The 18,462-nt window shown below is 46.8% G+C and overlaps 1 protein-coding gene across 1 annotated transcript in view; it reads left to right on the forward strand.

Moving 5' to 3' along the window:
* The window catches only part of epha4a (eph receptor A4a), a 42,662-nt gene that overhangs the window by 8,824 nt on the left and 15,376 nt on the right, over nt 1-18,462 (forward strand). Inside the window, exons 4-7 of the mRNA XM_061241188.1 lie at nt 11,994-12,149; nt 15,161-15,496; nt 16,858-16,982; nt 18,090-18,249. Coding sequence (XP_061097172.1) covers nt 11,994-12,149; nt 15,161-15,496; nt 16,858-16,982; nt 18,090-18,249 — 777 coding nt within the window. The remainder of the gene's footprint in view (nt 1-11,993; nt 12,150-15,160; nt 15,497-16,857; nt 16,983-18,089; nt 18,250-18,462) is intronic.

Consider the following 18,462-nt stretch of genomic DNA (forward strand, 5'->3'; position numbering starts at 1 on the left):
GAGCCTGTGTGTGTGTAGGTGCCTGTATAAGCATGTGTGCGTTTATGAGCCTGTTAGTGTGTAGGTGTCTGTATAAGCATGTGTGTGTTTATGAGCCTGTTTGTGTGTAGGTGTCTGTATAAGCATGTGTGTGTTTGTGAGCCTGTTTGTGTGTAGGTGTCTGCATAAGCATGAGTGCGTTTGTGAGCCCATGTGTGAGTAGGTGTCCTCGTGGGTTGTGAATCTTTCTCCTCAACCCCACCCTGGCCACCAGCAGCACCTCCTGCGGTGTGGAGCGTCCCTCTCCACTCCTGACCCGTCCGCTGGGTGTGAGTGATTAATGGTGGGAGGGAGGAGGAGGAGGAGACCCCCGTTTGTCCAGCAGAGCCAGCTGTGGAGCTGGGGTCTGCGGGGAGGAGAGGGTGACGGGGGGGCAGCCATTTCCTGGCGTTATCAGACCGCTCCTGATGACATGCCACTCCGGTGTGCAGACCGATATTTACACAGGACCGGATGCCCTTGACACACTATCAGTATGCTGTCAGCAAACACACAGGTCCGTGGGCATGCTTCGCGTTTAACCGCCCTGGCTCGACGCTTTGGCTCAACATCTGCATGGTATTGGCTTTTTCTGTTGTCTGTGTGCGCTGGTAATACACACTCACTCACACACACACTCTCTCACTCACACGTAAACACTTGTGTCTACACACAGCTGTTAGCACCTTGGCGACAAAGATTTCCTGTGTAGTGGCTAACGACGGTCTGCCTGTCACACCTCCAGACCCAAACTGCTGGTTAACGTTTGCCCACCCCCCCTTCCTACTTTAAGCTCATGCCTGTGTTTGGGCTTTGTCTGGTTTCGTCCCAGAGGGGTCACCAGGTTACCCCGCAGGGGGTAAGTGAAGGCGGGGGTAGGGGGCCTTGAATGTTCCTACAAGCTTTCAAACCCTTTTTTCTCTCTCGTTGAAGCTCTGTTATACTTGGCCATTGGCACCATTACAGGCAAGTAACCTGTTAGTGTGTCTGACGAGGGACTTTCCGAAATTGTACCAAAATTTGCAATGGCAGCTGTAACGGGAGATTCAAGGTTTTGGGGGGGGGTCCATTTGAGCCAGAGTCGTTAATTAACAGTCTACAGTAAAACAGAAGTGTCAGTGGAGGGATGTTAAAATCAGATTGTGGGTTTTGTGTCTGTGACAATCATTAATAACTGTCAACTAGCTGGAAAGGCTGCTCTGCTGATTCAACAGTGTATTTATGTAACGTTACATTCTGGCATTTAGCAGACGCTGTTATCCACAACGAATTGCACAGATTGGGTTTTTTTCTTCTTCTTTTTTTACATGCAGTCCATTTATACAGCTGGTAATTTTACTGAAGCAATTCTGTTTTAAGTACTTCACCCAAGGGTACGATGGCTACAACCCAGCTGGGAATGGAATCAGTAGCCTTTGAGTTGTAATCCCAGTTCCCTCACCATTATACGACTCCGGCACCACGATACTCCCAGTATACCATTGCACTACGACGGCCTGTAAATGCCACTGGCGTCTCTCCCAGGCCAGAAACGAGGGCCCTTCTCCTGGCCAACCAACACATATATTTAAACACAGGACGTTCGCTAACGATCATTAGCGTTCATTTATAGCGCAAATCCCTTCTGTTTCTGGCTTTTTTGCGATGTTAACTTATATCGACTGATGTAGCTGAATTTTTGCCGAGGTATTATAAGTTTAAGAAGCTCACTGAAAGTGGCCATAAACCATAGGTGCTTTGCGGTTTTAGCCATGCAAGCATCCAATGTTTTGTGCTCTGTTCTCTAGCATCGTCGGAACATCACAGCGCATTTGCTTAACAATGAGCTCTATGGAGTCCTCAGTACAGTAAGGTGTTTGTGAATTTAGTGAAGAAGTAAAAGAGAATGTTTTCTCGGGCGCCCTGGGTTCTGGATTCAATCATGCCAGTTACCATGACGATGACGTAGCCCTCAGTGTTAAATGCGTTTTGTCACGCTGTTATGGTTTAAGAAACTGCATACCACCAGATAGCTCGTCTGTTTGCCTGGCCTACCTCACAGGGGGTCCCCTCCTCCCCCAACATGGCAGCACTTCAGATATCTTTACAGCAGCGTTTGCATGTTTTTCCTTTGAATTCCTGCCTGGACATCAATCTGAGAGTAGTGCGTTTTCTTTTACTCTGCCAGCTCCTTCTCAAAAACATGTGTAATCCATGGAAGTATCACATGCTTTTATGGAAGTGTGACTGCAAAAATACTCAACCCCCCCCACAGTTAGGCCGAGAGCCATCTTCCTCCAGTGGCAATTGCTTGTCCTACGCATTTAACACACATCAAAACTCCTGTAGCCCACTTGGGGTTATTGTTTGTTGGCTTTTAGCTTTTAGGTTTATACTAGTAAAGGGAATGTGATAGTGGAGAACTTTTGAAAAGGAGTTCCATGTTAAGGGCATATTACACAGTGGACATTTTCAACGATGTGCAAACCAGTGTGTGCTGCACTCTCCTTCCCCCAGGCAAAGAGGGCAGTGGGTATACTCTGTTCCCAGTGGGTTGCCAGTTTCGCCCTTGAACAAGGTGCTCAACCTGAAGCTCTTCAGTGGCTCTCCAGCTGTGCAGCTGGATAACATTTATAATGTGAACTGTGTAATTAGTCACTCCGGACAAGGGCATCTGCTGGGAAAATATGTCTGCCCTCTGCCATTCTAGCCTTTAGTTTGTGTTGTGTCTGTGTGGTGTCTTCACTGGATGGCGATGTGGGGAGGGCGCTGTTTAGTAAACCAGCTCTCCCCCCCCATCCCCCTCCACCTTGAATAGCAGTCTGTCTTTGAAGTCCTGGCTGGGAAAAGAGGATGGGGAAGGCAGTCTCATTGAGCATATTAGCATGTCAAAAGCCCCCTGAATCAACCATCTCCCCCTCGCTCCCTCACTCCCCTGCCTGGTCTCTCCCTCTCTCCCTCTCTCCCTCTCTCCCTCTCTCCATCTCTCCCTCTCTCCCTCTCTCTCTCTCCCTCTCTCCCTCCCTCTCTCGCTTTGTGCATTTTTCGGGTGTGGGGGATACGGGCAGGCCCTGACAGCTGATGGTGTGTGTGTGTGTGTGTAGGCGGGGGTGGCAGTGGGGGGGTTTCAGAGGTCAGGGGAGCACATTTGGGAAAGAGAGGAAAGAGTGTGCTGAAAGAAGGAAGGGGGGAACGGTCGTCAGATGGCTTACTGAGTAGATTGTTTGGGGGAGAAGGACTCATTCATGATTCTGTAGGCGAGAGACACGGAGGGAGAAAGGGGGGAGAGGGAGGCGTATGCGTTTTTTTCCCCCCCCTGTGCTAACACTACAGTTTGCAGTGTGACAGCATTTCTTTCTCGACTTTTTGTTGCCCTTCGGGCTTCGGGGGAACAATTCATCATTGATCTTTATCTCCTCGACGGGCACCGCCAAACCGTTTGTCCAAACCCAGACCCTTTCACGTGTGTGGTGAGAAATAACCCAAATGCATCGCGTATAAGATCTGCGCTCCTTTACTTTCCTCCCGCTGACAATTACCCACAAACACCTTGACAATTGCTCTGTTTCATCCTTTTTCTCCTGTTTGATCTAAAGCTGACTAAATCCCATTGGGTTCATCCTCACAGTGAATAACCCCCCCCCCCCCCGGTCCCCTCCCTCTCCCTCCCTGAGTCTCAGGAATCCCTGGCAGAACCGGTAATCAGCACATCAGTGCTGCCAGATTTGCCACAAAGAGCCCGGAGAATAGAGGTGTAATCTGACAGGGCTACTGTTGCATCGCAACTGCAGGAGGACTGGAGTAAGAGAAGATTTTAATCGGGGGGGGGTTTGGTACACTGACTGGGGCTGTGTACTCCCTAATCTCCCCTCTCTGAAAGTATGATCCGAACTTGATTGTGTTTCACTCATGATGCCAAGGTTCGGGGAGAAAGCGGGAGGGAGCGGACGATCTGGGGCACACACTTTTTCGTTTTTCAGTTCTGCCTCTCGGAGTGGCCGTCTCCATTTTGCCCCGAGGGGGATTATTTGCAAGGGCAGAATGGAATGAAATTGCTTGAAAAGGGAAGGGGGGGGGGGGGGGGGGCAACTAAAATACTTATTTTAAAAGCAACTATTATGTGGTGCATCTGAACTAATGTACGGTTAAATGGTTAAAAGACTAATGTAGGGTTTGGTTAAACGGTTCTTATTGGTCTTCCAGTGTACGCTCTTGTTTGTTATATCCTTGTTCGTATTACTTTTGCATTGTCGGTAATTTGTGCTTGCTTACGGAACTGGTTCTCAGACTGCTGTTGAGCTAGTGGAGTTGGTAATCCTCATTCTAAGAGGACTTGCAAATGCAGTCATTCTTAAGTCTCTCTGGATAAGAGCATCTACTGAATGGATGTAATTTAATGTAATGGAGTTGTCAAAGGGAATTTACTATTTAGGAAAATCCATTGAAATATATTTTTTAATTTAAATTCTTTTTTTTTTTTGCTCTTTGTCCCTTTATGGGGGTGGTGTTAAATTTGCATGCCTCAAAATGCTTTGGCAGCACAGGATTACTCCTGTCACACCAACATTTGAGGGCTTAATTTGTTCGGCGTTGTAGTCCGAGCGCGAGACTATTTTTACATCTTCCTTCCTTCCTAGCCCCGTCCCCCCTTCTGGTTTCAATGTGGGGTGTCTACAGATTTCGGTTTTGAACGGACTTCGGGCTCATTAGCTCTCGGGTCCGTCCGTCAACGCACGTCCTTGCGTCCGTGTTTAACGCAAGACAATACATTAGCCGCGTAACCCAGCCTGACCCCGTCACCATTAACACAGATATCGCATTGCACCCACAGCAGCCAGGTTCAAGGAGGCAAAGCGCTGGGGTTAATGATGGTGGGGCCACAAAGGCAGCTGGGATCCATCATGACCGTTGTCAGATGTCTTCCACTGTAGCTGACAGTTCAGGAATTTGGCATGAGCCTGAAAACATGTCAAAGGACGCACACGCGCAAACAGGCCGTGTGTATCTTTGTGTGTGTGCGTGTCTCGGTTTGTTATTGTTTGCGTGTCTGCGCGTGTTTTTGTCGGCGTGAGTGTGCATATTTTATGTGAGTCCCAGGCCAAAGCAAACATGGCATCAGAACATTGGACGAAGAAAGAAACGATTCCTAAAAGGAAATCGAGCAAAATGTTGCTTTTGGAGGAGCGGATGCTCCATCAAAGATTGTCGGTCGTTTCACAGAGATTCTTCTCTCTGTCTGTTTTTAATAATCAGTGTAAATTGAGCAGAGCTCAAGGCTTTGCTGGATTAGAACACATTTCAGTGCTTCCTTGAGTGATTGGATTGGTCAACCAGAGTTCACTGATGTGATGTTTAAACCCCTCTCTGGAAATGAATAAGGTAATATAATATCAATGAAAATTACAGAAAGAAAACAGAATATAGATGCACCCGATATGTTTTGGAAGGTAATAAGTCTGTTTTTACGCTGATTAAATGGTAAGCCGAGTGGAATGCCAAAGCAGCATATAGCCTAAATATCCCTTAAATAACACATCCCCTCTGAGGGGGAAAGTGAAAGAGACTGTAGAATTGAAGCTTGGTTATAGTTTCCTATGAAAAAAACCCACCATCAATTAATATATTGTCTGGTTTTCCGCCCTCCGCCATGACTTGGGTCAAGTTTTGGTGTCATTATATGAGCAAATACAAATAAAATTGACCATCGTTTTAAGTGAACAAAGGCCATCCACTTAACCCCCAACACACTCCAGACCCTGTGTCCTGGTTGGGCTGTGCCACAGCCCAACTATTAATACATCAAGTGTAGTTTTGCTACTTTTAGAGGTGAAATCCTTGAAGTTTTCCCTCCAAGTGTGTCATCTTTCCAGGATGTGTAGCAGGAATAGCCATCTGGGAGTGGGGGGACAGTAACCACCGCAGCCCCCCTTCCCACTCCAGAAACAAAACAAGATGAATTGTTTCCTCTCTTGATAATCTTCCCTGTAGTTCAGGTAAACTACAGTTCCACAATGCACCAATGCTGTCTGGGCGCTTCCTCTAGACTTCCTGTCCTGCTTTTCCCAGGTTTTCCCACTGTAAAGACAAACAGGAAAACCTCCGTGCACCTTTCATTGCGACGTGTAAACAACCTCGCAGCCACAGACATTACGTGCCCCCCCATCCCCCCTAAGCACACACATGCACTTTCGTTTAATCGCACCCCTTTCAAAACGAACAATATTAACTCAGGAACATAGGCACCTGCCCACAATCTGACCTGGCAGGCTGACCTGCCCATTGGCCATCCCTGGAGCATTCAAAGGAAATTTAGAAAGACAATGGGGCTGCTTTTTTGAGTTTGTTCACCTCCAAAGCCCCGCTGTTGTTCTGACCGGCTGCCAGATTTCAGGCACTTTGTAACCTGCGGTGCTCCCAGTGTGATCCTTCTGGAATGTCCCCTCCAGCTGTTTGTGGAGTTGGGGTTTGTGCCACGTGACGTGGGCCAGATTGATTGATGCTGAGGTGTAATCCTCTATGTGGCCCTCTAGCACACAGGGTCCCCACGGTGTCAGGAGAGCTCATAATTGATTTTATTTGACATCACCCCCCACATGACTGCGGTTTCGCTGTGTTCTGTTCCCAGCAGACACACTCCTGCTGTCATATTTATCTAACTAATCTGGCAACATCTTGTGGGTTTGCTGTATTGGGCATAAAACCGCAATAATAAACGTAATTGAGGTTCCGGGCCTTCTCATTTGGTTGCTTTAGAAGAAACAACCGGAGGAACGTTTGCTGCAATTTGGCTTTGTGGTTACTGAAAACAAAAAAGGAAATTGACTCTAAGTCGGGAACGGAGAGGAAGGTGGTTATATTTAGTGTAAATAATTGGTTTTAGAGAGCCTGATACAGTGTTTAGCTGCCACTAATGTTTCCTCATGTAGTAGGCCTGTAGTTTTTTTTTGCATTTTTCGTTGCTTAGCTTGTGTATGAATTGGATTATGTCTTCCTAACCACGTGGGGACCGGGCTTTTATGCGAGTGTGAGGATTTCCGAGAATCCCCGTGGTCCTCAACAATCCCATGAAAAGTTCTCTGTTCACATAATGGATGGCACGGCGGAGAGGGAGAGGAGGGAGGAGAAGGACAAAGCGGAGAAAACAGGAGCAGGATGGGCAGATGAAACGGTCTTGTGTAGAAGTGTCATTTCAGACAGTCCTGAAGGGAACGGCAAGTCACCCTCTTTGATCCTGGCAAGTGGGACACTGACACCTGATTAGCTTTCTTCTCTCTGCAAAGGAAGGAACACAGAGAGAGGAAAAGAGAGAGGTGGAGAGAAAGAAGAGTTTGTCTCACCGAGGGTGTGCGCATGTGAAGGACAACCATCACACACCATCTCTCGGGCAATGCTAGATGGGCTCATCTTCTAATCTTGCCGTATTAGGTTTTGAGGTTTCATGCTGTTTCTAGAGTACATGAAATTGGGGCTTTTACTGGAAAGCAGAAAGTACATCTCTGCCTTGGGCACCAAGGGTACGTTAGACTTTTCAATAGCTAGGCCATGGTCACTTTATCTTCAGTTTTTTATTTGTAGGTATTCTTGCAATTAAGTTTCTATTCATGGCCATATGGCACTGAAATCTGTTAAAGATTTGACTTAATTTCTCCAATTTTCTTTGAATATTATCATGAAATGTAATATGAACTTCAAATATAATTAGATTACAAAGTTTTTTTTGTAAGATAAGATTTTTTTTCTACTTTTTTTTTTTTTTTCCTAAATTGTGGCTGATTTGTATCTGAGTTTGTGGCAGTGATCCTAGCCTGTGAGACTGTAAATACATTGGCCCAGGGTGGCCTTGTGTGAGGAGATCTGGTTACTCCAGAGAGCCAATGCCTCTCTCCCTCTCTCCCTCTCTCCCTCTCCCCCTCCCTCCCTGCCCCAGCCAACACTGATCCAGACTGTCATTTTAGGAAACAAATGCAAATGCCGCTTTCACTTTTCTGGAAGCCCTTTATATAACCCCCGCGCATTTATACCTGTATACGTGCTGCTCTCACAACACAATGTTCCCAAGGGCCTTTGTTCCTCCCAATCTCCACCCTTTCCGTTTTTCAGACAACACACAAAATAGGTGTGTGAATGCCTAAAACCGTAAATGCTTTCAAAGCCTTTTAAAAAAAGAACGCATTGTTCCTGGTTGGGACAGAGAGGGGTGTTGGGTTGTTGGTTGTGTTGGGGAGTTGGGGGTGGGGTTGAGGGGTGGGGTAATGACCCTGGCTAACTGCGTAGAGGCTGGTAATTACTGCTCCTATTATTAAAGGACGAAATAACTCATCGGCTGAATCGCGTACGAGCCGCACCAATAAACAGGCATTTGTTTCCCCGCTGTGGCCACCGACCTGTGAAGAGCCAAGGAGGTAGGGCCCTCCCTAGGGGATGTTAGGGGTGGTGCTCTGGGGGCCTGTTGCAGTCGTCACCAGGGGGCCTGGGTGTTGGGGTGAACCGGCAGGGACAGCTGGCCCCTTGATAAGGGGTGGGCGCAGGAGCAGGTGGGCAGGCCGATAACCTCGTAGGACTAAGCCAAGGGGTCACTATCTCGCTGCCTTAAAAGCCCCCGAAGACCAGGCCACAACTGCCTCCCCACAAGCTCTGATTAACGGACGCAAGCACGGATGGACCCCGGTCTCTATTCTCCCTCTCTTTCCCTCCACCGCACAATCACGCAGCCGACGGTTTCTGAAAGGCCCCCCCGGGACCCCGGGCCACCTCCGACAATGCCCACTTCTACTTTTGGTTCCCTCCTTTGTTCTCCGTTCCTGATTGGAGTTGTTTGCAAGACAAAAAAAAAGGGATCCAGGATAATCTGCCTGGTCTTTCCCACTTTATCCCCCCCTGCAGTGCGTTCGAAATTAAAGCAATCTACTTGGATGTACCTTTGGTCTGGGTGGGTCAGTTGAGTATAGACGGAGAGTAATTGGGTTGAGACCTCAAAGCAAAGAGATTCTGGTCTCATCTCGCTGTCAGGCTCGTGGCCCGGCATGCTTTGGGGAAACGGGCCCATTTTGTGAGTCAGAAGCCTTTGGAGATAACGCTTTCCTGGTTCCTGGATGTTATTGGGCTGTACACTGGGTGAGAGCCCTGCTCCTCAACAGTAAGCTCGAGGGAGGAATGAGAGGGTTATTTACTCTTTTTACGGCTTCCACTTGTGGGGATTGTGCTTCTTGTGTGGTAAAGAACGCCTGTTCAAAGCTGCCACTCCTTTGGGGATTTTGTTGTTGATACTCAAAGATAAAGAGACCTTTTGGTTGTCGCAGTGGTCTGGGGGAAAGTTAGTCAAAGTTCCACGTGCAGTAGCTGTGTGTGATGTGATTGACACCTCGTCTTTTTGTCACTAAAATCGATGAGATACCGTTTCCATGGTGGTGGTGGACCATACTGGCATGTATGCTCTGCTGCAGCTAGGAAAGTACAGTCCTACTACAGTTATTATTGTAATTGACTGTCATGTGCATTATATTTCCTGTGACAGCATCTATTGTTATGGTTAGGGATGAAATGTAACTATTGCTGATTATTCTGCCCATTAAAAGCACATGCACGCGCACACACACACAAACGACACAATCTCTCTCTTGCTCCCTCTCTCTCTTTCTCTCCCTCTCTCTCTCTCTCTCTCTCTCACTCACACACACACAAACTCCCTGCCTCTCTCTCCCCCTCATTCTTTGAAAGTCGAAACTGAACTGATATTGCACAGATTACCCTGGAAGTAGGCACAGACTCACACAACCTCACCCTGGGTAAAGTGCTAGTATAAAAGATTAGGTTTATGGTCTTACTGTGGAATGAAATAAAAAGTCCCTTTATTTCACATGTGGATATGCTATCTTTGTAGAAAGGAAGTATTGATAGCTCAATAAATAGATGATAAAAAAAGCTCTAGAAACTCTTTGTCCTTGTCCCAGAGAGGGAGAATCAGGAGATCTTCACAGTCTGTGAAGTTTAAAACATGGGTGTGTTGCATTCCACAGATAGAACCACCGCACGTAATTACGGTTCTAAAAAATAATGCGTCCATTCAGTGCTCTTTCATTCAGGCATTCCTTTTCCGACTGAGTGAGAATGAAGAGGTAGAGAGAGCGTTATTTATTAGTCGCTCAGAATGACAGACAAGATAGAGAGGGGCACATGAAAGAAAATAAACGGTTAAAGACCGTACATATCCACGGAGGAAATGGCGGTTTGCGTGTGTATGCGGGGGTGTGGATGCATGTGTATGTGTGGGTGGTTTGAGGAGTCACAGAGACATGCCAAAGTTTCCCATGGTCTCCCCATCCACCCTCCTGGTCTCTGAAGCGAAGGATCGTGTCACAGTTCAGCCCTGAAAGCTGTAAAAATACCAAGAATAATTTATCTTCTCGCTGTCTCCCTCCCTGTGGCTCCTATGTAGTTTTCTCTGTTCGTCCCAGTCTCTCCCCCTCCCTCTGTTATAGCCTATCTCTCTGTTTGTCTCTGTCAATTCAGTTCAAAGGTTGGCTGAGCAGAACACATTGGACATATAGATATCATTTGAATAGTCAATTCATAATGGAACCAATTAGGGCTGCAAAGGATCAGATCATTTCTGGTAAATTCCTGAAAATTTCTGGAATTTCCAAGAAACGTTTTGAAACTTTTCCCATGGAATTTTCCGGAAAATTTGCAACCCTAGAACCAATCATTTCAAAGAACATCAGCAACATGTAAAACATGAACGCACAGATTTTCCCCCTCCTCTCTGCATGGCGGCCTGTGTGTGTCCCTCAGGCTGTGACAGGTGACAACATCCTGGGCCAATCGTGCGGCTGTGGGCCCCTTACCAAACTGGCCTGACGACCTTTCTCTCGCAGTCACAGGAAGGAACTGTTTGCTATTTTTAAGACAATCTCAGCGTATCTGGGAGTCTCATATTGTGGCCACAGAGCCTGCCCTTGCTGGCTAGCCAGATTTGCCCGTGTGGTCCTCTCCAAATGGCCAGACTGTGGTCACAGCTTGGCCTCTGAACTGAGACTGTTGGTCAGGCTTTGGCTGTGATCCATACACTGCACAAAAGGACTGTGTTAATGAGTGGTTTATTCTTGTAATAAAACTTAAAGGGCCTGTTTCATGGGCACAGATTAAGTTTAGTCCTGGACTGAATTGAGTTTTACATGGAGAATCTCCATTAAAGATAGAATTTAGTTGTATTTTTCATGAGAAACAATCTTTGTTTTAACTTACAGTTTGCTTGACAGGAGACATTTTTTTACCCCACTGGCAAATCTTGAAATTAGTCAAAACTGTCTCATGTCATTGGCATTAGTTTTGTCTTATTTAGCAAATAAGAAAAAAAAGTGAAGTCTAAATATAAGACTAAAGTACTAAAGTGATAAACGTTTGTGAGAATTAGGTGGTGGATAAACAGGGCCTCTCATTTTGTTTCAGTCCAGATGTCCATCAAGTGTAAAATGGCTTTTCGTTTAATTTCCAGAATGTTCTAAATAAGTTTCTGGTGTTTATTTCACAATTTAAGTTGGTCTGTTTGTGTGGTTTACGTGTTAGGAAGTGATATCGGATGAGATTGTACAAGCATGCAGAATAGTTTTTCTGAGGTTTATTTTCAATGTAATTAAATTCTAAAGAATTTAAAAAGACTACGTGCTTTCTTAACTTAGTCTTAACTTAGTTTAGCAAGAGAAAAGCATCATGGTGGTGACATTTTACACAATTGTGTATGAAGAAAATGAACTTCTTTTTAAATTATACAGTTCGGCAATTAACTAACCAGGGGGACACTGAAAAAACCTGGTATATTAAAAGTGCAGTGTAGTCTCATTTATTCATTGTAATGAAATGTCATAATTAGCGCTTTGTGTTTATTTTTGGATTTGTCTTGTTTATCTCCATTTTGTTTACAGTGAGAATGCTGCTAATTTGCTGATTTGACTAATGAAGCCATTTTAAAACCCTGTCTCTCTCCCTGTTTATCTCAGCCTGCAGGATGGGTTACTACAGGGCCCTAGCGACAGACGGCAGCTGCTCCAAGTGTCCGTTGCACAGCTACTCCGTCCGGGAGGGCTCCACTTCCTGCACCTGTGACAAGGGCTACTTCCGCTCCGAGACTGACCCGGCCTCCATGCCCTGCACTCGTAAGTCTTCATGGCGCACCCCAACTTTGGTGTCTGCTTAATGGCTAAATCTGTTGTTCCCGGTTAAATTTATCGTAGTGTGAGTGTGACTGTAGGCTCTGGTACACCTAATTCCCCTTCCAATACTCTTGCTTTACGAAAATGGACACAATTCGACTTTGAATGCATGGGTCCTGGGCACCCATTTCCTGTCAAACAAAGTGCTGTCACACTTGATGAAAAGTCGATGTAAGCACATATAGCCGTGATACAGAATATAGCCAATATTTAATGGTTGAATAAATGTTTTATGAATCTCAACAAGCGCAAGTCTCCAGTCGGGTTCATAATACTTTCAGGTCCTTTGCATTTGGTAATGGTAATTTGGTTCGGAGTACACCAGCATGCTTCCAAGCTGAGGTTAAGAGGGACACAGCTATGTGCTAGAATGTTCCATAGTTTTTTTTTAGTTTTTATTACAGTGGAATCCTCTGAACTGCAGTTGTCTAGTTTAAGAGTCATTGCATGAGTCAGTGAGAAATGGCAGTTTCACAAACAGCTTGTTTCACTCAAATAAAATGAAGGGTGTTCTTCACTCACACCGATGACATCCGTGAGTCATGTCCACCTTTACACCTCTCTCCTGCTCGTTGTGTGATGATGAGTTTTTTTTCCTTTTGACCCCTGACCTTTGGCTCGTAAGCCCTGTTGTGCTTTTATTGGGATCCCCAGGTTGGACTAGCGGGGACAATGAAGGGTTAATGATGTCCGTCGCTCAAACAAACGCCCCATATTTATTTCCTCCGCCTGGCTCCTGTTTCTCTCGGAGCGGCGAAAAGAAAGGGATGAAGAGAGAAAGAAACGGGGGGAAGAGCGCGTTGTTCAGTTATGTTGTCGCCATAAGCGTAATACCTGTAACTAATGTGAAATCTCAAATGCGTTGTGCTGAAATTCTTAAGCAATGGAGCCTTTGTCATGCTAATAAATATTTGAATTTGAATCGAGCCAAATGAGTGGGGGGGGGGGGGGGGGGGGAGAGTGAGAGAGTGAGAGACGAAAAGACAAGAAGGACAGAAAGGGAAAGAGAGGGCGGGCGGGTGAGCGAGAGAGAAGAGAAATCCAACTCAAACAGCAAAACCTTTTTTCTTCCCTTGCAATCAAGACCGCTTTCCCTCATGGGAACAATTAGGTCCTGACAAAGAGTGATTCTGTGGGAATCAGTGAGCTTTTCCGTCTTTATTTAGTTTCCCCCCGATGTCATTGGCTTTATCAGTGATATAATAAACCTTTCCATCAGACCCCCCCTCCGTGACAGTAATGCAATAATGGCACAGTATGAACAGTGTTTAGGGTGAAGATATGACTATATCTCTGGCTGTCTTGCTCCTCTCGTAGATACAGTAACCTTTGTCATGGCCGGGACTCTTGGGTAATGTCCCCTGGATGTGGGCAAAGGTAGCTGTAGCGTAATATGGCATTCTTGGAATGTCTCCTATGGAGCATAAAATTTCAGGGCTGCATTAAGAGGACTGTTGAAAGCATCCTGGAACCGGGACCCGCATACATTCCTATCGAAAAAGAAAAACACTCAGTGCAAATTGCGCGGACATGAATGAGTCACTGTATACTTGAATATAGAGTACTCCCCCATTACCCATTATTTTCTTACTTTTCTCTACATTTCTTTCTTATTACCTTTTTTCTTTTCTAGTCCGGGTAAATGATAATATAAAAATGTGGTATAATCTCAAAATAAAACTTTAATCGAGGCATTAACCGGGCTTGTTTACGAGGCGAAGATGAACGCGTTGCGCTGAGAATCCGGCCCCGTGAATGGGGGTGTCGTGGCCACACAACCTAATGCGGCCGGATAATGGCCGACTGGCCCGGAGAGGAAATGGAAGTCGTGTCGGCTGCCTTGACGAGACGCTCCGCCCCCTTGACGACCCCCCCCCCCCCCTCGGCTCCCCGGCCTCTGAAGCCCTCCTGACATGTGTGCATGTCCCGGTCAGCTCCTGTCAGTCACTCTTTCTTTTTTTGGCTCTTTCTTTCCTCCTCCCTTTCTCTCGTCCACATGCTCTCGTGCATACCCATCTCTCGGTCTGTTCCTGTCAGTCCCCCTCTGTTTCCCCCTCTTTTCTCACTTCACTCTTCTCCCGATCTGTTCCTTAACCGCCGTCACCCCATCTCACCCTCGCACACCCTGCTCTTTTGTAGCACTCCTCTCTCTTTCCCCTCTTTCTCCCACTCCCTCCTTTTCTTCTCCTCCCTTTCCCCGCAGTCCTCCCTTACATACTAATGGCTGACTCCTGATTCTAAAGGGAACAGACGCTGTCTGCAGCTGCCCCCCTCCTCCCCCGCACCCCTTCCTGCTCTCTGACCCCTCCCTCGGTGAGCGACAGACGCGGACGCACAATGGCCGCCCTTTTCGGCGGGGCGCGAACACCCCCGTCTCCCCCCCCTCCCCGTTCGTCTGTCCTTCCCCGCGGCCCCTCGTCAGCCCGTCCTGTTAGCGTGTCGAGCGCGCCGCGCTGACACAACACGCCAGTCCCGTCGCCACGCCTGGCACTGCGGCCCCCTCTCCGCTCCGCACGCACCTCGCAATAAAAGAGAGGGCAAATTCATTTGCAGCCTGTTTGATCTTTGAGTTGTGTTTCTCTTTGTCTCCTGTGTGCTGGTGTGATTATCTCTCTGTGGGCGATTTACATGCTTGCTGAGTACATGACTCAGAGTAAATGTATTCTCTGTGTAGCAAACATAATTTTCTCTTAATATGGCTAGCAGCGAGAGAGGCAGAGGATTCAGCAATGTGGATTACTCCTAAAAGTGTGTGGCTGTGTGTGCCTGTGTGTGCCTGTGTGTGCCTGTGTCCCCCCGTGTGTCCCCCCGTGTGTCCCCCCGTGTGTCCCCCCGTGTGTCCCCCCGTGTGTCCCCCCCCTGTGCCCCCCCCTGTGTCCCCCCCCGTGTGTCTTCCTGTGTACATACGTGTGTATGTGTTAATTCCTCTCCGCCCTCCATCTCTCCCCCCCCAGGCCCCCCCTCGGCCCCGCAGCACCTCATCTCCAACGTGAACGAGACGTCGGTGAACCTGGAGTGGAGCGCGCCGGCATCGAGCGGAGGGCGGCAGGACCTGAGCTACAACGTGGTGTGCAAGCTGTGCGGGGCGGAGCCGCGGCTGTGCCAGCCCTGCGACAGCACCGTGCACTTCTCCCCCCAGCAGCTCAGCCTGAGGGGCACCCGCGTCTCCATCAACGACCTGCAGGCCCACACCAACTACACCTTCGAGATCTGGGCCGTCAACGGCGTGTCCAAGCAGAGCCCCGGACGCGAGCAGGCCGTCTCCGTCACCGTGACCACCAACCAGGCTGGTGAGTTTGGCCTACCGCAGGGCTGCCACGGTCACAGCCTGGGCCTGCCACGGTCACAGCCTGGGTCTGACACGGTCACAGCCTGGGTCAAACGCGTTATCGTCTTGGGTTCAGATACTCTGTGCTTTGTTGAGCTGGCTGGTATATTCAAACCTATGAAATGCTCTCCAAAAGCGCAAACCTCTCCTTCTGGTCTTCTGTAGTCACAGCCACACCTGGGTCAAATACGTAAGGTTTTGGATTCTTAAGTGCTGTTTGCTTTTTGGCCAGCGGCAATTCTTGGGTAGTTGTGTAAATATATGTTGCTACTGTAACCTCCTGTAGTATCTCTTATCATCCTCAATGTGTTATCTTTACTTTCTGTTCCAGTAATTATTCTTATTTAGGGTATTTTTAAAGGCAAAGGTCTTCTGAAACATTACTTAATTATCTCATAAATTAAAAGAGGTTACGGTTGATATCTTTGCCAAGAAGTCGAATCCATCTTATTTTAATTGTTTTGTTTGGGAGACAAAGTCAGAGAGCTGTGACATAGCTACAGAAAACGTTAGCCCAGGGTCTTTCAAACAGCCATCCAACATTTTGGAAGCATGCTGGTCAAACCATTAATAACCCAGAAAAAGTGACAAGCAGAGCCTGTGGAACCTCAATTGTCGACTTATCTGAGCTCGAAAAGTCCAAACGCACCAGGGCCAGTCACGCCTCTGATTATAGTTCGAAATGTCCTAAATTGCTCCGGGTCGTTTGTTCATTTTTATGCCATCCATATTATAATCCTAAAAGTGCATTTTGGCCACATTAAGCGATTTGGCAGCAGTTGTTGGAAAACTGGGATGTGAGTAATGGTGAGCGGTTCAGACGGTGATGCAGCTTTAAGTACGGTAACTGTATGATGAGTTTGCTCATTTCCCTCTAAAATATGTGTTTTATAGCCCCATCTGAGGAAGGATGAGCGAGGCCATTTGATGCATCAGCGCACAGTTAGCATGTCTATTTCACGCGTGGTTTAGTCTCACCTTGGATAAGAGGGGAATAATTTATATAGTTATGTAGTTATACTGTAGTTATATATACATGTATAGTTAGGTATGCTTTAAAACACCAAAATTCCTCAGAGAACCCAATTTCTTTGAGTGACTACCCTGAACGAAGCCACAGTCTCACATTTCAAGATTTGAAATTAGTTTTGGAGATGCAGCTTGTCCAGGGATTTGATCTACATTTTGCTTTCTTAGCTCTCGGGATGAAATCTCAGGCAATAAGATAAGGTTTCACACGGCTGTATCTCCTGTTGGACGGACTCTGTGGGGAATGTAAGGCTGAGCTGCATCTGACGGTGAGGGTTTCTGTCTCTCCCCCAGCTCCCTCCTCCGTCACCTCCCTCCATGCCAAGGACATCACCAGGCATAGCATCTCCCTGGTCTGGCAGCAGCCTGAGAGGCCCAATGGGGTCATCCTGGAGTATGAGGTCAAGTACTATGAGAAGGTGAGTTGTTTTCTGGGAAATGTAGTTACTATCAGAATGACGTGATTGGCTGTGCTTCACTTCTGCCTGCCTACATGCAGGATATGGGAAACTGTATCTTAACGGAGTAGGAGGGAGGGAAAAGTAATAAAAACTTGATCTCTCTACCACGACTAATGCAATTTTTGAAAATATAGGCAAAGATAATATGTCCACCTACTGTCCACCTTCTGTTTGTGCATATTCTCCAGATGACAGTTTAAAGGGATAGTTCACTTTCTGGAGTTTAAAAAAAATATTATTTCAGTTTCACTATATGTTTTTGACTGGCCCAGATGAGTTTTGTGTCAGATGAAAATGTGTTATTTTTGTCTGTGCTGGAGTTTATTAAACTATCCTTCAGCACACACAAACTGTCTGGGCCAATTTAAAACATACACGGAAACTGAAATAATATCAGAAAACTCCAGAAAGTGAACTATTCCTTAATGGAAAACTCCATCAAGAACAATGTCATTGCTTATGGTGTTTCTCACCCAGAGAATAGTCCCTTTCTTTTTATTTCATTGCTGTACACCAAGACCAAAGGATATCTTGAGACTATGATGCTCATTGCGCCCAGGGCTTACTGTTATGTCCATGAAAGAACTGGATCATTGAAAAGTTCTTATAGGCCTGCCAAATCCCCAAACTACCTAGCTTTGGGGAATAGTTCTATAGTCAAGCAATTTTCCGAATTTTACATTGGGTAAAAAAAAAAAAAAACTGTTGAAACTTCTTGAATCAACCCTCTGCAATGTGCTCTCTCTTGGGATATGTCATTCTTAGCGGATTATTTAGAATGAATTTCGTGAACTGCGAACTACAGTCTCAGAGCCTCCAATCTCCTACCATCACGCAGGGTTCGAGAAAGATGGAAAAAGATGCTATTTTTATGGTAAAAACTAACAGTGTGTCAAATTTCCCGTTTGGCAGAGTGCCCTATAAACAAGGAAGAGGTGAGGACAGTATGCGTGCATGTGACAGGTTTATGTCCGTTTTAAACTCGTCACCTTCCTGACGGGGCCGTTCAGGAAGCGCTTGACTTGACTTGCGCTGAATGCTTTTCCTGTCTGTCCGTCGGGTCAGGACCAGAACGAGCGCAGCTACCGCATCGTCAAGACGCTGTCCCGGAACGCCGAGATCAAGGGCCTGAACCCGCTCACGTCCTACGTCTTCCATGTCCGCGCCCGCACGGCCGCGGGGTACGGAGACTTCAGCGGCCCCTACGAGTTCATGACCACCTCCGGTACGTCCTGGTCTGTGGCTGTGGCTGGGGCATGTGCAACACTAAGGTTTGATGCTGGAGGAGGGGGTGGCGGGTGGGGGGGTGGGGGGGATGTAATTCAAGCTGGATATATACAATGTATGACTTATAAATGAAAATAATACGATATAAATAAACTCAGTATTTCTTATAGAAAGTATAAAAGAACTGAAAACCAGTTCAGTAATGGAATTC

The sequence above is a fragment of the Conger conger genome, chromosome 5, assembly GCF_963514075.1.
Source record: "Conger conger chromosome 5, fConCon1.1, whole genome shotgun sequence".
In the NCBI taxonomy this organism is placed as follows: domain Eukaryota; kingdom Metazoa; phylum Chordata; class Actinopteri; order Anguilliformes; family Congridae; genus Conger; species Conger conger.